Here is a 21,642-nt window from a genome sequence, read left to right as displayed (position 1 = left end):
TTTCACTTTCTCATGGGTGCCCTTTGAATACAAAAGTTACATTTTGATCATGTCCATTTATTTTTTCTTTTGTCACATGTGCTTTTTGTGTCTTATTTAAGAAAGCATTGTCTAATTCAAAATCATAAAAATGTACTCCTATGTTTTCTTCTAAGAGTTTTATAGTGTAATGATTCCATTGAATTCCTGTGTTCTTCACATATACATCCAGGGTGGCAACCACTGGAAGGCTTATTGTGTATCATAGTCCAGAATCTCATCTGTGCAGCTCCAAATTAAGAACATTAAAAGCTTATTTAAAATTAAAAAAAAAAAGGTGGGCACATGGTAGACAGCTGAAAGGAAAGCTGGAGCTGCCTGTAAGAGGGGAACATATCTGAGTCAGAGCCAGAGCTCAGCAGGAAGCGAGAGCGGTGTGTGGCAGATGCAGCCGTAAAGGTGGGTACTGGTTTGGAATTAGGAATTGTTATCTCATCTAAACTTCTTTACAGGAAGAAAATAGCCATTAGCTTTTAGTTCTGGCATGGGATTGGGAATGGCCTTCTCCAGCCATTGGCATGGTTTCCAGGCTCCATATTTTCTGTATGAAACCTATGTCAAAGAACAGGAGCAGTGACTTACACCTCAGGACCTCCCCTTGGGAGGCAAAGAGAAATAATGTATATTCCTCAGGAATACTGAAGTTCCCTAGAGTGAGCTGACACTCTTCTGTAACAATATAATGCTGTAAACTCCAGCATACTGTTAATGCAGTGAAATCAACTCTGTTTCTTATTTTGTGTTTATTCTCTGGAAATTGTAAGGAGGTAGTCTGAAAAACATAAACAAAAATAGGGGGAAAGTGACAGAATTAGTGAATGTACCAGGCTTGACCTTTGGATTCATATGTTTTCCAGGCAAAATACACACCCCTAGTCTTCATGTGAATGGTTCCCTGATTCTCCCAATTGGTTCAATAAAGCCACTGGATTTTTCCCTCCTGAATGTCCAACACCAGGAGGGTAGGGTCGAAGATCTCCTGTTTCATCTCGTGAGCACTCCCACCAATGGTCAGCTAGTGCTCTCAAGAAATGGAAAGGAGGTTCAGCTGGACAAGGCTGGCCGTTTTAGCTGGAAAGATGTGAACGAGAAGGAAGTGCGTTTTGTGCACAGCAAAGAAAAACTCAGGTGACTCTGTGTTCTGTTGTTGTCTCCCTGCCTGCTTTCCATCATTCCTTTTCCACTCCTCCACCCTCTCCCAGCCTCTCTTTCTCAATAGCTAACCCTTCTCATCTGGGGAAAATCAATACTCCACAAGCCTAAATGCTCTCAGCTGCCTGTCATCATTTCCCCATGATTGCTCAGAGAGCATGCTTCTGTTACAGACATTTTCATTTTCTCTCATAATTATGGGTAATTCTCTGATGCGACGGAAAAATCCCTGGTACCAGATTTTTGACGGAGCAGAAACAAAGTGGTCATATACCTAGATGCTACTGCTGCTTCCTCAACACTGGGGCAATACACTGGGAGTGGGTGGCCGAGAGAGAGGATGGAGCACATGCTTTTCAGGGTGTTGTATGGTCTCTTAAGATTTCAGAGTTGGAAAGAAACAGTACCACAGTGAATTTTTTATTATCCGCGTTATGGGATTAATTGTGGTTAATTTTTAAGCCTGATCCAGTTTTCCCCTGATGCTTAGCACACTTCTGGCTGCCTTCCCCACCCCAGCTGACATATGCTTCAGGAATGCAATTGAATGTTAACACCTACAAAAGCAAATATAGCTATATAATTAGGAGAGTGTATCTACTCTGCAAGAAGTCAGAGAGTGGCCCCCAAAGATTAGCCTCTTGGATTACCCTTCACCCTGCTCTGCTTCATTAGTGCAGATCATTCAGACTCTGTGTATAAACAAGGAGTTGAAACCCATGGAACAGTGAGAAGGACACAGTGAGTGTTCTCGCTGTCAACACTAACCTTGAGGGTGGGTTGTTTTTGACATTTGGGCTGTGAGATAGGTGAGGAGAAAAGTGGATGGCACTTTCTCTATTGTAATTCAGAGGTGACGATGCCAGTGACCTTGGAAGATCATATTATAAGAATAAGAACAACTAATATTTATGGAGTGCTAACTTTGAGCCAGGCGTCATGTTAAGCACTTTACATGAACTATGTATCTCATGTTCCTAGTCTACGGATGAGGAAACTGAGGTCTTGAGAGTATAGGTTATCTTGCCCAAGACCTCTCAACATGTGTATGCAGAGCTGAGACTCCAAGCCAAGACTGATTCCACAACGCATGCCTTTAGCCACAGTGATTTCTGCCTCCCTAATATCCTAGAAACAATAGGCATGCTTCCATCCTCAAAGGACAAAAGATCACTTCATAAAGAAGTATTGCTGCACAGATGGAGCTTAAAACTCTGGTGTTTGATGCCATAGACTCTTTAAATTCCTACTCTATCTTCTGCATTCATTTGTACTATAAGTATCATTGTTATTATCGTTATTATGTTTGAGACAGAGTCTCACTCTGTCACCCATGCTGGAGTACAGTGGCACGATCTTGGCTCACTGCAACATCTGCCTCCTGGGTTCAAGCAATTCTCATGCCTCAACTTCCTAAGTAGCTGGGACTACAGGCATGTGCCACCATACCTAGGTAATTTTTGTATTTTGGAAAAGACAGGGTTTTGCTACATTGGCCAGGCTAATCTTGAACTCTGACCTCAAATGATCTGCCTGCCTTGGCCTCCCAAAGTGCTGCAATTACAGACGTGAGCTGCCACGCCTGGCCTATTCTTAAGTACCTCTATCACACACATACAAACACAGAGCTATAAAACTCTGTGTCTGTTGTCACTTTTCTTGAAGTCACTTATGAAAAGCATAAAGCTTCATAAACAACTAAGGTCAACTCTTTTGTCTGTTTATCTTCTTTAACCTCTCATCACCTGTTTTCTTGTGGAATCATAGCTTTGTACCCTGAAATGGGACAAAGAGTGGCAGCTTAGGAAATCCTCACAGTTCTCTTTTTGGGGTACCCATTTTAATACTGGATTTTCTTTATCTAACAAAAGAAAGAATGAGAGGTATAGTAAAATTTTAACAAAAGAAAGAATAAGAAGAATAGTAAAATGAGGTTGGTAGAAACCCATGAAAAATAAAATTATTAAAGTCTCCGAATAATACAAAACAAAAGGACAACCTGCCACATAAGTTTGTGTTTTATTTTGTTTTTAACCATGAAGACACTGACCATGATTCTTTAGGATTGGATTCCTTTGGAATTAGAATGCTCCTGTGGAGGTAAAGACAACCTGTAAGTGTAGTTGCTGTCACTGGCATAAAATGGCATTGCTGATATACTGAACACTGTTATTGGAACCTCAGTGCCACCAGAAATCACTTTCCCCTATTTGATTGGAAGTACCACCTTTTCTTTGTTCAGGGGTAATACTTCCACCAGTTAATAAAATAAGACATTATCTAATAAAACAAAATAATAATTTTTAAAAATGATAAATAATATATTTATAATGCCTTATTTTATGGGATAGAGATGGGTTAGAAAATGAAGGCAAGATAGACGAGAAGGGAAAACAAGAATAGTTTTTTTTAAAAGCAATCAGGTTTATTGAGGCATAGTTTGTATTCAATAAAATCCCCCATTTTGAGGTGTATTGTTCTGTAAATATTAATAGCTGTATACAGTATTACAGTCTTGTGATCACAACCATAGTCAATATGTAAAGTAGTTCCATGACCCCAAAAGTCTCCTTTTTATAGTTGCTCCTTTATCCCCAGTCATTGGTGACCACTGATCCGTCTTTTACTGCTATAGTTTTGTGCTTTTAAAATTTTTAGGTGATTGGAAGCAAATATGTAGCCTTTTGTGTTTGTCTTTTGCCATAGTGTTTTTGAGATCCATCCACCTTCTTTCATGTATAAATAGTAGTTCCAAGAATAACTTTTAAAGAACTTTTAAAACAACGGTCCCTATAGTTGACTAGAATTCAAAAATCCCCATAATGCAGAAAGTGATTTTTGGTGGCACTGAGGTTCCAATAACCATGTTCAGTATATCAGCAATGCCATTTTATGCCCTACATCTTACCAGCCAGCAGTGAATTCTGTGCTTGAAGGTGGGTAAGTCTTACCTTCCCTTTTAGCAGTCTCTAAAGCTGCTGGAACAATGCCTTATTCTACTATTAATTGGGACTCTTTAGTTGCAAGTAAATGGAAGTAAACTTGAATTAGATTGAACAAAAATGTAAGGCCTGTTATAACATTGCAGGCATCGCTCAGACCTCAAAGGCACTAAGGGCAATTGTGCTCCAGGACAGTCTGGAAGCTAGGACTGGGAAGGGGAAGCAGAAATCAACTCTTCTCTCATCCATGTGCCTTTTTGCTTATAGGCGTCATTCACTCCTCTCTTACAGGCAGGTTTGATCCACATAGTAGACTCTAGTTGTCTCATAGTCAAATGCTGAGACTGACTGCTGGCTCTTAGGCCAGTTGCAAATTGCCAGGGAAGAATCAGCCATCCTTTCCTAGTCTGTCCACAATGAGTATGTGTAGGGTGGTGGGGAGTGAGGGGAGATGAACAGCCATGTAATACAGACATTGCAAACCTTGCTACTGGGGCCCCACTCACATGGATTGGGCGGGGGTTAGGGAAAGCATTCGTTAAGAAGAGGAAATCATGGAGAACTGGTCAGAGACTATAAAAGATTTATTTCAATTCTTCAATTTAACCATTAGGCTACGATATATTACTAATCTGACAACTAATTTTTCAGCCTTTTCTTTATTCAGTTTAGAAAAAAGGAAACAAAATAGTTACATAATAATTATTGTTATAAAAATATTTAAGAACACAGTATTTTTACCTGAATCTTACTATGTTCATCTTTATCTGGTAGTTTTTCTTTATAGTATGAGTATTATATTGCTGTAGTGATTTCATCCAAATTCTTACCTACACATAACCTGAAAATGTTTTTAAGCCTTATCTGTCTAAAGTCTAATGTAATGATTGTATTTTCTCTTTCCTTTATTTGGGACTTCTTTAGGAAAGGTTACTTTTTCCTGAAAATTAGTGACCAGCAGTTCTTCTCTGAGCCACAGCTGATCAACATACAAGCATTTTCAACACAGGTAATAAAATGGCCAAGTAATTAATAATTTTCATGCATACTAGTTCTCAAGAACAAAATCTAGGTTTTCTGTGGATTTAGTGGAAATGATTGCATGCAATTAGTCTAGTCTTGGTTTCCTTGTGAAATGCCACTGGAGTAATTTTTAGGATTTTTGGGTAATAACAAAAACAGCAACCAAAATTACTAATACTTCTGTAGTACTTAGTGTTATAGTCTTAGTGTTTCACGTAAGTTACTCAGTTAATCCGTATGCCAATATTATGGAGTATTATTGTCTCCAGCTTACAGACAAGTAAACAAAGTCACAAAAAGCTTATGTAACTTGTCTATGGTAATATAGCTAATAAATAGGGAGTCAATGTTTGTGCCTAGTAAATCTGGCTACAGAGGGAATGTTCTTAACTGTTACATTATGACACCTAACTTTACTATACTGAATCTGCTAGTAGCCCTTCTGAATAGTTTGCAGGGTGCAGTGGCTCATGCCTGTAATCTCAACACTTTGGGAGGCTGAGGCAGGTGGATTTCTTGGGCCCAGGAGTTTGAGGACAGCCTGGACAACATGAGAAAACCCCATCTATACCGAAACAAACAAACAAACAAACATAAAAAATAAGCTGGGCCTGGTGATGCATTTCTGTAGTCCCAGCTACTTGGGAAGCTGAGGTTGGAGGATCACTTGAGCTCAGGGAGGTTGAAGCTGCAATAAATGATGATCATGCCACCATGCCTCAGCCTGCGCAACACAGTCAGACCCTGTCTCAAAAAAACAAAAAACAAAAACAAAAAAACAACTGTCTTTATTTTTAGGTAAAGAAGTTTGTTTTATCTTTCTCTAGTATGTGAAATTTGCAGCAGTTAGAGAATTAATTAAGGATCTACTTAAATGCAGTGCCAGTGTAGCCATCAACAAAACACAGACATGAGGAAGTTGGTAGATGCTCTAAAGCTCAGTGTGATGGCTCTTCATTCACTCTTACATACTATAAAACTCATCTCTTATCATTCATCTCTGTCACGTTGTACTTATGGGTCCAGAATACATATAGGGGTAACTGCCCTGGAAACTGGGCTTGAGGGTTGAAGAGCTGAAATGTGTGAAGAATAGGGAAATAGGTGTATCTGTAAGTTATGAAAAGCAAGAGTGGGATATCTTCCTGGGGAACCAAGACTAGCTAAATATCCAGAACTCAGTATCATGTTATTCATGATTCAAGGAAGGACACTATATTATTGTTTTTAATCTGATGTTTTTATATCTTTGGTCCAAAGATGAACATGAATAACAACATAGACTTAAACCAGAGGTGGCTGCAAAATGGTATTAATAACCCAGTTCACCTCTTCTTGATAGTATTATCAAGTCAGGAATAACTTGGAGTTTAATGATTCAAAAATGATCCTAATTTGATCTCATTGGTGAGCAACATATATAAATTTTGTTTTAATTAAAGCTAAAACAGGCTGGGCTCAGTGGCTTATGCCTGTAATCGCAGCACTTTGGAAGGCCAAGGTTGGTGGATCACCCAAGGTCAGGAGTTTGAGACCAGCCTTACCAACATGGTGAAACTGTGTCTCTACTGAAAATACAAAAATTAACTGGGCATGGTGGTAGGCCTGCAATCCCAGCTACTTGGGAGGCTGAGGGAGGAGAATCTCTTGAACCTGGGAGGTTGCAGTGAGCTGAGATCGTGCCATTGCACTCCAGCCTGGGCAACTGAGTGAGACTCTACCTAAAAAAAAAAAAAGCTAAAACAGGTGATCTCTGTAAATTTAGGACAGAGGCTACATGCAGTCTTACAGCTTACTGGTTTAGATGTTTCTCAGTCCTTACACTCAAAAGCTTTGTTTTGTTCTTTTCATTTTGGCTAATAAAGTTACTCCAATGAGGGACCAAAGGTAGATATTGGCAAGTCTTCCTAATCTGACATGGTGACTTCCCATGGTTCCCCAGGTGTTGCTTCTTTGTTTTTCCACAATCAAGTGAGTAAATGAGGAGGATACATTTAATTTTGTTTATTATATGAGAAACTTTTATCATTTTAAGTCTTTAAAATGGAATTTTAGAAAATAATTTTAAATTATTTTTATTCCTTTAAATTTCTGCAGTATTTCAGTATGGTCTTGAGCCTCCCTGAGATTTTCTCACACAAGTTAATTTGGTCTTTTCCATTTGTGGGTTTTGACAACACCTTTGACTTTTCCTTTTTCAGAATAGGAGGGCATCACTCCTTCCCATGTATAGAATCACAGTTGTAGAATTCTTGGGAATTCTGAAGAGTAACATCTAATTTCCCACTATGTGACTATGATAATGATGCATTAGACATTTATTTAATAGAGATTGTAATTTCCAGGAGGCAGGAGGGTGCTTGGGTAGTTTTAAAAGAAAGCCATTTGGATGAAAGAAGGCAGTGTGTTGAGAAAAGTCCTAGATGGTTCTGCTTCAAATGATGTATTTTGAAAACTGAAATAATATTTTCTTTGGCTTCTGGCCTCAATTTTTTTTGTTTTTGTTCTTGTTTTTGTTTTTCCTCTGTTGTGGTTCATTAGCTTTTATCTTTATGAAAGAACATTTTTATCTGCTTACTCAAGTTTGTGGGAGGTAACCTGACAATCCTAAGAAAAACACATTAAATTTTACTATAACAAAGTAGCAGTGTCACATGAATTAGCCAGGTGGTTTTCTTACTCACCTAGACCATAATCTTGGCAGGCTTTGTAACCTGAATTGGGGTGGGGCTCTATCAAGAATTGGATGAGAGAACTGAATAAAATTACTGGGAAGGACTAGAAATAGCATGAGCTCAGGAAGCAGAAGTAGCCTCCTCTGAGTCGGTATACTACAACATGGCCTGGAGTGAAGTGTGTCCTCCCAAAGGCGAGTCCAAAAATTCTATACCTCTTATTAGTCCCTCTTGGGATATAACGTAAGTCAGGATAGCAGAGAAATTAGAGATTTAGAAGCTAGCAGCTCTCAAGTCTTGCAGAGTCTTGATAAACCTCTAGAACCCAGAGGTGTGAAGTAATGTCAGTTGTTGTGTTACTATGACTGACCATGTCTCTGACAAATGCCATGGAAAAGTTTGGTGCTTTGCTAGAACACCTAGAGTTTTTCGAAAAGCATACACATAACAATCAGGTATTTAGTCCACTGCATTGTCCTTTCTTTCCCTATTAACTGACTCTGCTCCTTCCCTTCAACTCCACAGGCCCCCTATGTGCTGAGAAATGAGGTTCTCCACATTAGCAGAGGAGAGAGGGCAACCATCACCACTCAGCTGCTTGACATCCGAGATGATGACAACCCACAGGATGTGGTCGTTGAAGTGATCGATCCTCCACTTCATGGCCAATTGCTCCAAACACTTCAGTCCCCAGCAGCCCCTATCTATCAATTCCAGCTGGATGAACTCTCTAGAGGCCTTCTCCACTATGCTCATGATGGCTCAGACAGTACATCCGATGTTGCAGTCTTGCAGGCCAATGATGGACACTCCTTCTGTAATATACTGTTCCATGTGAAGACCATGCCTCAGGTAGGTGTCATTCCTAGAGTGACAGTTTTCTTGCACCTAGGTGTGAGTTTCTGCTGATAATATTATTTTATGATACAAAGATATGGGTAGTCATTCATTTATTCAAATAGAATCTATTATATAGAGGACACTGTGTATCTTGTTAGGAGCACCCTCGATCTGAAAGATCTGTCCTCATGTTCTCTACAAATTGGGACACTTTTGAGCCTTTTTTGTTGAGGTACCACCATAAGAACTCGTTATTATCCACTAATCCTTTTGTCTCCTGCCTGAGCATAATCATAAGAATCAAGGTATTCCTGTTTTTATCTGCCCTTCAAAAACAGCTCATGAAATGTGAAGTTCACAGTCAGATAATCTGAATGAATCAAAAAATATTGAGTTCAGCCATTCTGTTAGCTCAGCTAAAGTAGAATGAGCAAACTCTTTTGGTAATCCTAGGGATCTTTGCCCTAGGGAGTAGGAGCCAATAAACAGCATTGGGTTAGGTGCAGTGGCTCACTCCTGTAATCTCAGCACTTTGGGAAGTTGAGATAAGAGGATCACCTGAGCTCAGGAGTTTGAGATCAGCGTGAGCAACATAGATAAATCTTGTCTCTATGAAAGTTTTTTTTTTTTTAAATTAGCCAGGTGCGATGGGATGCACCTGTAGTCCCAGCTACTCAGGAGGCTGGGACTTTAACCCAGCTGCACTTTAACCCAGAAGGTTGAGGCTGCAGTGAGCCATGATCACACTACTGCACTCCAGCCTGGATGGCAGAGCAAGACCGTATCTCAAAATTGAATAAATAAATAGCATAGTTGCTCAGCCTGAGTCATTGACATGGAACCTTTTTATGTTTTCGCCATATCCACAAGCACCTGTACTATTATTTACTTAATATTTTTCTTTGTATCAACTTACTTTTTATTGTGGCCTCATCCTAATAAATAATGCTTATTAAATCATGGACTTAATGTAGAATTATACTTTTTTCTAAAATATTAAAATTAATATATAACCATTCTACAACATTTTGTCCATATACTACCGAAAATGTTCTTGGATACTGAAAATAAGATGGTTCTCACACTTTAGGAAATACTGGGCTGATCCATTGCTAGACCAAAGGGACCTGGAAAACATTTTCAAAACTAGACAACATTTAATTGAATGCCCTTTTCTCAATTGCATCAAGAATGGCTCTTTCTCATGGTAGTAGATTGGGAAATATAATTCTTAAACAACATTTTATTTCAAATATCACTGCTTACTGAAATGGCATTAGTGGTTAGCTGGAGAGACTGATTTGCTGAGGACAGATTAAAACCACTTGTCACCTTCTCATCGGTGATCACTCAAAATTTGCGATTGATCCGATTGATCCTGTGAAGGTGAACAGCTGAATCTAACATGGTCTGCTAGGTAATTTCTCAGTTTCCTGTCTTGTTATTTGCAGCTGCTGAAATCACCGAAGGTGGCATGAGAAAGATGGGAGCGAGTGAAGGCTGATGATGAGATGGAGTTGGCAGATAGCCACCTTGTAGCTCATCCTAATTATCACACTCTTGCAATTGCCCTGGGAGATGATAGTTCTGGAGAGATGAAGTCTAGACAGACACAGAAGTTTTCATTTCTTCCTTCTTGGTTTCTTTCCAAAAGTTGTTAGAGGATTTCAGTGCCACCCTAGCAGCTGCCTTTCCTATTGTGGCTTCCATCTCCATGTTTGGAGCTTAGTTCAGTGTATTGTATAATCATTTTGTGTGGAATGGCTCAAGATGGAAGGGCATTTCTAGGATTTCAGCTGCTTTGACTACCCAAACAAAACTGAGAAAAATGAAAATTTAATTCATAAATAAACCACAAGGCACAGAGTTTTGGAATCTTTGTGACTTGTGAGTCATGTAAGTATTTACTGTGTCTGTCTGTGATTCCTGAAAAGTGAGTTTAAGTTCTACCCTGTGCCCCTTTTCATCCATCTCTCCTGTACTGCTCTGGTTACCTGACTGTACTAGAATAATGAAACCTGTGACCAGAGCCTCAGCATTCATCAGGAAGTACTAATAATACATTTGACAGCAATATTGGCAATCTTATACAAATATGTGCTATTTTTCCTTTTAGGAATTCAATTTTTTTTTGTTATCTCTTATTTTCTTATCTCTTCTGCTGATCTTTGTAATGTCTTGGTGAAGGAGGTTAGAATAGAGGCTATGGGACCTTCATTTTTCTAATGGAAATTCTATTATGGGTAGAAGATTTTTGGTTTTGTTTTTGATATTAGACACTAAAGCTTGGATGGGAATTGTTCCATTTGATCTCACGATCACTCTGGGATGTTTGTACAATTATTATGTCTAATTTTCCAAAAGAGGAAACGGAAGAACAAAGAGGTTGAAAAACATTCATTTTCATAAAGGTGTTTGGTTCTGGAACTGTGAATTCATCTCAAGTGTGTCTGCCTCCTACACTTAACCATGAGACTCTTCACTGTAACTAGTATTTTTCAGTGTGTTGGTCATATATATTCTTATCCCCTTAATGGATAGAATGGAGACAGTAATTTAGTCATTTTCTCAATGTTCTATCCAAGCTGGGCCCCAAGCCTTTTGTAATCTTTCCTCTGAAATCACTGCATCTTGTTACAAGTGAGAGTATTTATAACCATTAAGTCTTCTGGGCCCAAGAAGAAAAACTTCCTCAACTTTTATGGCTTCTTGTGATACATTGTCAGACATGACTGATTTCATTCTAACAGCCAACATTGAGGACGGGCGTGTAAGTTCTTACCCTGTGGCTGCCTAGTTATTAAATCTGGAGCGAGGCTGATTATTGGCTGATGTCTAGCTGATAGTTTAAATGGAATGGCCAAGTGGCTTGTGTTTAATTCCTAGTGAATGAATTACAAATTAATCCTAATATTATTCAACAGAAAATGCAACCTGTCAAGGTAACTAGGAATGGATCGAAAAAGGAAGCTATGTGTGAACAGGGATTATTTCAGTCTTACGCTCTTGAACAGAGCACGTTGTAGGAGTTCAGTACTTTTTTTTTTTTTTTTCTGGATTGATGGATAATCGATGGATGCAATGGCTTGAGTGAGGCTGGTGCCTGTGTTTCTGCCTGCCAATCCATCTCTCGCATCAGAGGAGAAGCCCTTAGTGCATTTCTGTGGTAGCCCATCTGGGACTGAGTAGAGGAGCTGTCAGTTCAACCCTTGTTTTTCAAGGTCTACATCACTTCCCCCAAACTTATGTTTTGATCTTTGGCCTGGCAGTGAATAAACTTGACTGCCACCTCCAGTCTTATACTGAGTTGCTGAGGAGAAAATATAACCAGGACTGATGTTGAAACATGCTTTGTTGGGGGAAGGAGGCAAAAGAAATAAAACAGATTAAAAAGTAGTAAAGAATGCTCTGCTGAACAGGCTTTCATTAACTGGGGGGATTACTAAACCCAAGCCTGCTAGAGATATGATTCTAAAGCAATATGACATCTAATAAGGGCTAAAATGTGGACAGGGAAATGTAATACTTATTGGTGGGCTTCTCTCTACTGCTGGGGTTTAAAGGAATTGCCCTCTTTTTCATCACTTAAGGTACTTCTGGAAATCATGCCGTTTTTTCCACTCTGGCAATACATCTGATTAACTTCTTTGTTATTCTTTGAACAGCATTTTCTTCAACTGGGTAATGATTTCATGTCAAAAGTCCCCAACTGTCATGCTAGGAAGTAGATGGAAAATTCTATTGCTGAGAATCCTCTCTGGCTGCTTGTCTGTAGTAAGGCCCATGTACAGATAAATAGCCCTGTGGTGTTTTCCCTCAATGTCATTAATGCCTACTCCTTATTTGTTGTCTTGCAAGGACACAGTTCGGTAATAATGACATTTATGAGAATTACAGATATCAATGACATAAAAATGTTTATTTCTTATGAGTAACAGTCTATATCATAAATAACTAAATCCTTGGCATATATGAGGGGTTCACCTTTTGGTGGGTTTGATTAGCTTGTTCAATTCAGTGTCTATAAGGTGCATAATTAGAAAATGTTTGCTTAAATATACATATACTGGTGTAAATCTACATGGAACCAAGGTTCTATATTCTTGACTTGAAATAGCAAGCTTCTGGGGCTCATACACACATTGACAAACAGAAACAGTCCAATTATCTTTCCCTCTTTCTTTATGCTGCTAAATTCACCACCGCACCCCATCCCACGTGATCTTTTTCACAGTGTCCTATGAGATTAAATTTTAATTTTAATATAAATGAGCCCTTGCAAATTAAGATATATTTTTACAGAACATGTAAAATTATAAGGTCACTGTTACATTCAATGTTAGTCATCTTCTATTTAGTGAGGTTTAAAACTTTTATCTTGAATGTTTTGGCCTGGGGTTAGAGTACATTATCATTTCAGCTAACGTTTTTCATTTATGACTCAACCTTTAATTTTGGGGGGAAGTTTTCATTTTGTTTGTGAGATTTTTTTCTCCAAAGATGGAGGCTAATGCCATTATTTCTGTTTTATAACATTAATATTTTTATTTGTAATATAATATGTAATGGCTAAATTTTATTACCATTTCTACATGCCTATTGTTCTATGAAATGAATTAGAAGAACCATTTAATTTAAAGCACTGTCTTAATTATGCCCCCAGTTTTACTTGTTGGGATTTTATTGCCTGCTAATATAGTCCTCTGGAGGATCTATAAAATATTACTGGGCAGATTATTCAGCTGATAATATAACTAATTTCTTGAGCTGGCAGGGATGTATATACCATGTGCAGAAAAAAAATATGAGGAGATAAAGAAAATTCTAAAATGTCAGAACCATTGTGGAAATTAAGTTAAAATTTGGCTTTTTGGACACCTTAAATGTAGAACAGATGATATGTACTCTTCCATCCACCTCGTCTTGAATATTCCCTGAACCCTCTCCAAAAGAAAACAATAATAAGAAACAGATATGTTAATCATGATGAGTGGGAAGATTCATGCTGCTGCTTCTTTTTTTTTCTTATTTTATTGCATTTTAGGTTTTTGGGGTACATGTGAAGAACATGCAAGATTGTTGCATAGGTACACACGTGGCAGTGTGATTTGCTGCCTTCCTCCCCATCACCTATATCTGGCATTTCTCCCCATGCTATCTCTCCCCAGCTCAACACCCCCCCACCGTCCCTCCCCTATTTCCCCTCAACAGACCCCAGTGTGTATTGTTCCCCTCCATGTGTCCATGTGTTCTCATTGTTCAACACCCATCTATGAGTCAGAACATGCAGTGTTTGATTTGCTGCTCTTGTGTGAGTTTGCTGAGAATGATGGTTTCCAGGTTCATCCATGTCCCTACAAAGGACACGAACTCATCATTTTTGATGACTGCATAATATTCCATGGTGTATATGTGCCACATTTTCCCTGTCCAGTCTATCATCAATGGGCATTTGGGTTGGTTCCAGGTCTTTCCTATTATAAACTGTGCTGTAATGAACATTCGTGTGCATGTGTCCTTATAGTAGAACGATTTATAATCCTTTGGGTATATACCCAGTAAACGGATTGCTGGGTCAAATGGAATTTCTATTTCTAGGTCCTTGAGGAATCGCCACAATGGTTGAACTAATTTACACTCCCACCAACAGGGTAAAAGCGTTCCTATTTCTCCACATCCTCTCCAGCATCTGTTGTCTCCAGATTTTTTAATGATCACCATTCTAACTGGCGTGAGATGGCATCTCAATGTTGTTTTGATTTGCATTTCTCTGATGACCAGTGATGATGAGCATTTTTTCATATGTTTGTTGGCCTCATGTATGTCTTCTTTTGTAAAGTATCTGTTCATATCCTTTGCCCACTTTTGGATGGGTTTGTTTGTTTTTTTCTTGTAAATCTGTTTTAGTTCTTTGTAAATTCTGGATATCAGCCCTTTGTCAGATGGGTAAGCTGCAAAAATTTTTTCCCATTCTGTTGGTTGCCGATTCACTCTAACGAATGTTTCTTTTGCCATGCAGAACCTGTGGAGTTTGATTAGGTCCCATTTGTCTATTTTGGCTTTTGTTGTCAATGCTTTTGTGTTTTGGTCATGAAGTCCTTGCTTACGCCTATGTCCTGAATGGTTTTGCCTAGATTTTCTTCTAGGGTTTTTATGGTGTTAGGTCTTATGTTTAAGTCTTTAAGCCATCTGGAGTTAATTGTCGTGTAAGGTGTCAGGAAGGGGTACAGTTTCTGCTTTCTGCACGTGGCTAGTCAGTTTTCCCAACACCATTTATTAAACAGGGAATCCTTTCCCCGTTTCTTGTTTTCGTCAGGTTTGTCAAAGATCAGATGGTTGTAGATATGTTGTGTTGCCTCCGAGGCCTCTGTTCTGTTCCATTGGTCTACATCTCTGTTTTGATACCAGTACCATGCTGTTTTGATTACTGTAGCCTTGTAGTATACTTTGAAGTCAGGTAGTGTGATGCCTCCTGCTTTATTCTTTTTGCTTAGAATTGACTTGGCTATGTGGGCTCCCTTTTGGTTCCATATGAAGTTTAATGTGTTTTTTTCCAGTTCTGTGAAGAAGGTAATTGGTAGTTTGACGGGGATAGCGTTGAATCTGTAAATTACTTTGGGCAGTATGGCCATTTTCACTACATTGATTCTTCCTAACCATGAACATGGAATGTTTCTCCATCTGTTTGTGTTCTTTCTTATTTCGTTGAGCAGTGGCTTGTAGTTCTCCTTGAACAGGTCCTTTACGTTCCTTGTTAGTTGTATTCCTAGGTATTTTATTCTCTTTGCAGCAATTGTAAATGGCAGTTCATTCTTGATTTGGCTGTCTTTAAATCTGTTATTGGTGTATAGGAATGCTTGTGATTTTTGCACATTGATTTTGTATCCTGAGACTTTGCTGAAGTTGCTTATCAGTTTCAGGAGATTTTGGACTGAGACTACGGGGTCTTCTAGATATACAATCGTGTCGTCTGCAAATAGAGACAATTTGACTTCCTCCTTTCCTATTTGAATACCCTTTATTTCTTTTTCTTGCCTGATTGCTCTGGCTAGAACTTCCAGTACTATATTGAATAGGAGTGGTGAGAGAGGGCATCCTTGTCTAGTGCCAGATTTCAAAGGGAATGCTTCCAGTTTTTGCCCATTCAGCATGATATTGGCTGTTGGTTTGTCATAAATAGCTTTTATTATTTCAAGATACGTTCCGTCAATACCTAGCTTATTAAGGGTTTTTAGCATAAAGGGCTATTGAGTTTTGTCAAAGGCCTTCTCTGTATCTATTGAGATAATCATGTGGTTTTTGTCTCTGGTTCTGTTTATGTGGTGAATTACATTTATAGACTTGTGTATGTTGAACCAGCCTTGCGTCCCCAGGATGAAGCCTACTTGATCATGGTGGATAAGCTTTTTGATGTGCTGTTGCAATCAGCTTGCCCGTATTTTATTGAAGATTTTTGTATCTATGTTCATCATGGATATTGGCCTCAAGTTTTCTTTTCTTGTTGAGTCCCTGCCAGGTTTTGGAATCAGGATGATGTTGGTCTCATAAAATGGTTGGGAAGGATTCCCTGTTTTTGGATTGTTTGGAATAGTTTCAGAAGGAGTGGTACCAGCTCCTCTTTGTATGTGTGGTAGAATTCGGCTGTGAACCCATCTGGACCTGGGCTTTTTTTTGGGTGGTAGGCTCTTAATTGCTGCCTCAACTTCAGACCTTGTTATGGGTCTGTTCAGAGTTTCGGCTTCTTCCTGGTTTAGGCTTGGGAGGAGGCCAGTGTCCAGGAATTTATCCATTTCTTCCAGGTTTACTAGTTTATGTGCATAGAGTTGTTTGTAATAATCTCTGATGATGGTTTGAATTTCTGTGGAATCTGTGGTGACATCTCCTTTATTGTTTTTTATTGCATCAATTTGGTTATTCTCTCTTTTCTTTTTTATTAATCTGGCTAGTGGTCTGTCTATTTTGTTGATCTTTTCACAAAACCTACTCCTGGATTTATTGATTTTTTGAATGTTTTTTTGTGTCTCTATCTTCTTCAGTTCTGCTCTGATCTTAGCTATTTCTTGTCTTCTGCTAGGTTTTGAGTGTTTTTTATCTTGCTCCTCTAGCTCTTTCAATTTTGATGCTAGGGTGTCAATTCTAGATCTCTCCTTGCTTCTCATGTGGGCACTTATTGCTATATATTTTCCTCTAGAGACTGCTTTAAATGTGTCCCAGAGGTTCTGGTATGTTGTGTCTTCATTCTCGTTGGTTTTGAAGAACATCTTTATTTTCTGCCTTCATTTCATTGTTTATCCAGTCAGCATTCAAGAGCAAGTTGTTCAGTTTCCATGAAGCTGTGCGGTTCTGAGTTAGTTTTTGAATCCTGAATTCTAACTTGATTGTGGTCCGAGAGACTGTTTGTTATGATTTCCATTCTTTTGCATTTGCTGAGGAGTGATTTACTCCCAATTATGTGATCAATTTTAGAGTAGGTGTGATGTGGTGCTGAGAAGAATGTATATTCTGTGGATTTGGGGTGGAGAGTTCTGTAAATGTCTATTAGGTTTGCTTGGTCCAGGTCTGAGTTCAAGTCCTGGATATCCTTGTTAATTTTCTGTCTGGTTGATCTGTCTAATATTGACAATGGAGTGCTAAAGTCTCCCAATATAATTGTGTGGGAGTCTAAGTCTCTTTTTAAGTCATTAAGAACTTGCCTTATGTATCTAGGTGCTTCTGTATTGGGTGCTTATATATTTAGGATCGTTAGCTCTTCTTGTTGCATTGATCCTTTTACCATTATGTAATGTCCTTCTTTGTCTCTGTTGATCTTTGTTGCTTTAAAGTCTAATTTATCAGAGATGAGAATTGCAACTCCTGCTTTTTTTTGCTCTCCATTTCCTTGGTAAATCTTCCTCCATCGCTTTATTTTGAGCCTCTGTGTATCCTTGCATGTGAGATAGGTTTCCTGGATACAGCACACCGAAGGGTTTTGGCTTTTTATCCAATTTGCCAGTCTGTGTCTTTCGACTGGGGCATTTAGGCCATTTACATTTAGGGTTAATATTGTTATGTGTGAATTTGATACTGCCATTTTGGTGCTAGCTGGCTGTTTTGCCCATAAGTTGATGCAGATTCTTCATTGTGTTGATTCTGTTTACCATTTGGCATGTTTTTGGAGTGGCTGGTACTGGTTGTTCCTTTCTATGTGTAGTGCTTCTTTCAGGAGCTCTTGTAAAGCAGGCTTGGTAGTGACGAAATCTCTGAGTACTTGCTTGTTCGCAAAGGATTTTATTTTTCCTTCACTTATGAGGCTTAGTTTGGCTGGACAGGAGATTCTGGGTTGAAAGTTCTTTTCTTTAAGGATGTTGAATATTGGCCCTCACTCTCTTCTGGCTTGTACGGTTTCTGCTGAGAGATCTGCTGTGAGTCTGATGGGCTTCCCTTTGTGGGTAACCCGACCTTTCTCTCTGGCTGCCCTTAGTATTTTCTCCTTCATTTCAACCCTGTTGAATCTGACGATTATGTGCTTTGGGGTTGCTCTTCATAAGGAATATCTTTGTGGTGTTCTCTGTATTTCCTGGACTTGAATATTGGCCTGCCTTGCTAGGTTGGGGAAGTTTTCCTGGATAATATCCTGAAGAATATTTTCCAGCTAGGATTCATTCTCTTCGTCTCATTCGGGTACACCTATCAAACGTAGATTAGGTCTTTTCACATAGTCCCACATTTCTTGGAGACTTTGTTCATTCCTTTTTACCCTTTTTTCTCTAATCACATCTTCTCGTTTTATTTCATTGAGTTGATCTTCGACCTCTGGTATCCTTTCTTCTGCTTGGTCAGTTCGGCTGTTGAAACCTGTGCATGCTTCGTAAAGTTCTTGTGTTGCGTTTTTCAGCTCCATCAGTTCACTTATATTCCTAAGTTGTCTATTTTCATTAGCATTTCATCAAATCTTTTTTCAACGTTCTTAGTTTCTTTGCATTGGGTTAGAACATGTTCTTTTAGTTCACAGAAGTTTCTTACTACCCACCTTCTGAAGTCTGATTCTGTCATTTCATCACACTCATTCTCCATGCAACCTTGTTCCCTTGCTGGTGAGGAGTTGTGATCCCTTGTAGGAGGAGAGGTGTTCTGGTTTCGGGTGTTTTCATCCTTTTTGCACTGGTTTTTTCCCATCTTTATGGATTTATCTACCTGCCGTCTTTGTAGTTGCTGACTTTCAGATTGGGTCTCTGAGTGGACGTTCTATTTGTTGATGATGAAGTCATTTCTGTTTCTTAGTTTTCCTTCTAACAGTCTAGCCCCTCTGCTGTAGGACTGCTGAGGTCCACTCCAGGCCCTGCTTGCCTGGGGATTGTCTGCAGCAGCTGCAGAACAGTAAGGGTTGCTACCAGTTTCTTCTTCTGCTATCTTTTTCCCAGAAGGATACCCGCCAAAGGTCAGTCTGATCTGTCCTTTATGAGGTAGCTCTTTGGATATACAGGGGTCAGGGAACTGCTTGAGGAGACAGTCTGTCCTTTATAGGAGCTCAAGTGCTGAGCTGTGAGTTCCGTTGTTCATTCAGAGCTGCTGGGCAGGTATGTTTAGGTCTGCTGCAGCAGAACTCATAAACCGCTTTTTGTTCCCAGGTGCTCTGTCCCAGGGAGTTAGGGCTTTATTTATGAGTTTCCACTGTGCTTCTGCCTTTTTTTTTTCAGGGCTGCCCTGCCCAGCAACAGAGGCTTTGCTGAGTTGCTGTGGGCTCCGCCCAGCTGCCGTGTGAACTTCCCTGCAGTCTTGTTTATATGGGTGTAGTTAGAACTGCCTCGGCAATGGTGGCCCACCTCTGTATTGGCGGACTCTCTCTGTAATGGTAGGTTGCCTTGGCAATGGCAGGTTGCCTTGGCAATGGCAGGCTGCCTCAGCAATGGTGGACCACCTCCGTAGTGGTGGAGTGCCTCGGTAATGGCGGATGCCCCTCCCCCACAGAGCTGGACCATCCCAGGTTCAGCTGCGCTTGCTGTGAAACTCTCAATCCAGAGAGTTTCTGATTGCTGTTCTTTTGTGGGGGTAGGAACTCTGAGCCTGATCACCTGGCTCCCTGCCTCAGAGCCTTTTTTTTTCTTTCTTAGTTGAACAACCAACTCTATCCCAGGTGTTCCATTTGCCTGTTGAAATGGCACTGGGATCTGTGTGATTTCCCATGGGGCAACTCACTGCGTCAGCTTTAACAGTGCTGCTGAGATTCGTGGCGCTTTTTTTGCCCAGGAATCTGCTGGCCTTTCTCCCTGTTCAGTCCCCTCTTTAATCAGATGAATGGGCGACTTCCCGGGGCTCCAATTGCCAGCCAAAAGGGCACCTTGACCAGTGTATTTCATACGTAGAACTGCTGTCTGGCGCGCTGACAGCTGCGTGGGGCAAAGCAGGCACACCAGGCAAAGAAGCCGCACCAGCCAAAAGAACTGTGCTGACCAAAACAGCCACACTGGCAACCCGTGGGGCTCCTCCACCTCGGAATCTCCTGGTTCGTGAGCAATAAAAATGCAGCATCCACTCACCCTCTGTGCTTTCACTGGGAGCAGCACCTCTGAGCTATTCCTAAACGGCCATCTTGGATCGCTATCCGCTTCTTCTTCTTTAAAACACACACACACACACACAAAACAATTTTACTGAGGAATGATTGACATGTAAAAAGCTCTACATATTTAATGTATGCAACTTCAGTTTGAGGATAAGTATATAGGCATGCAACCATCACCAATATCTAGGTCTTAGACATATTTCTAACCTCATAAAGTTTTCTCCTGCCTTGTTTACCGATTTTATTTATGTATTTGCTTATTTCTGTGGTAACATAAGATCTACTCTCTTAGCACATTTTATATATACCAGTTTCTTCCATGTTGTTGCAAATAGCAGGATTCCCCTCATTTTTAAGTCTGAATGATATTCCATTATATATCCATTTATCCGTTGATTGACATTTAGATCGATTCTGTATCTTGTCTATTGTGAATAATACTACAATGAATGTGGAAGTGCAGATATCTCTTCAACATGTTGATTTCATTTCCTTTGGATGTATATCCAGAAGTGTGATTGCAGATCATATGGTAGTTTGTTTTTTAAGTTTTTGAGGAGCCTGCCTAGTGGCTGTACCAATTTATTTTCCTTCCACCAGTGTACCAGGATTCCCTTTTCTCCAAATCCTCTCTAACTTTATCTTTTTAAAAAATAGCCATTCTGACAAATGTGAGGTGACTTTACTTTGCCTTTTCCTCATGATTATTTATGCTTTTCATATACCTGTTAGCCATTATATGTCTTCTTTGGAGAAATGCCTATTTAACTTTTTTCTCATTTTTTAATTATTTGAATTTTTTTGCTTTTGAGTTGTAGGAGGTTCTTATATATGGTATATATTAACCTCTTAGCAGATATTGGTTTTACACTTATTTTCTCCCATTCTGTAGGTTGCCTTTTCATTTTGTTGATTGTTTCCCTTGCTGTGCAGATGCTTTTTAGTTTGACATAATCCAATTATTTTTGCTTTTATTTCCCATGCTTTTAGTGCTATATCCAAAAAAATAGTTGCCAAGACCTATATCAAGGAGCTATTCCCCTATGTTTTCTTCTAGATCTTTTACAGTTTCAGGTTTTCTGTTTAAGCCTATAATCCATTTTGAGTTGGTTTTTGTGTATGGTGTAATTTCACTTCTTAGCATGAGGCTATCCAATCCCAACACTATTTATTGAAGAGACTATTCTTTTCTCCTTTCCTTTTATTATACTCTGTGCACTCTTGTTGAAGATTAGTTGGTCATAAATGTGTGGATTTATTTCTGGGCCCTTTATTCTGTTCCACTGGTATGTATTTGTTTTATTCCAGTACCATAATGTTTTAATTACCGTAACATTGTAATGTAATTTGGAGTTAGAAAGTCTGAGGCCACCAGCTTTGTTCTTCTTGCTCAAGATTGCTTTGGCAATTTGGGGACTTTTGTGGTTCC

The 21,642-nt window shown here is 39.4% G+C and overlaps 1 protein-coding gene across 3 annotated transcripts in view; it reads left to right on the top strand.

Moving 5' to 3' along the window:
• The window catches only part of FRAS1 (Fraser extracellular matrix complex subunit 1), a 464,791-nt gene that overhangs the window by 293,754 nt on the left and 149,395 nt on the right, over nt 1-21,642 (top strand). For all 3 annotated transcript variants that reach the window (XM_032239833.1, XM_032239834.1, XM_032239832.1), the window contains exons 27-29: nt 897-1,167; nt 5,058-5,142; nt 8,357-8,683. In XM_032239833.1, the coding sequence (XP_032095724.1) occupies nt 897-1,167; nt 5,058-5,142; nt 8,357-8,683 (683 nt within the window). The remainder of the gene's footprint in view (nt 1-896; nt 1,168-5,057; nt 5,143-8,356; nt 8,684-21,642) is intronic.

The sequence above is a fragment of the Sapajus apella genome, unplaced genomic scaffold (genome assembly GCF_009761245.1).
Source record: "Sapajus apella isolate SASKATOON/1434 unplaced genomic scaffold, GSC_monkey_1.0 scaffold45, whole genome shotgun sequence".
In the NCBI taxonomy this organism is placed as follows: Eukaryota; Metazoa; Chordata; class Mammalia; order Primates; family Cebidae; genus Sapajus; species Sapajus apella.
The sequence above is the reverse complement of the archived record's forward strand: the minus strand, read 5'-3'. Positions and strand labels throughout refer to the sequence as shown.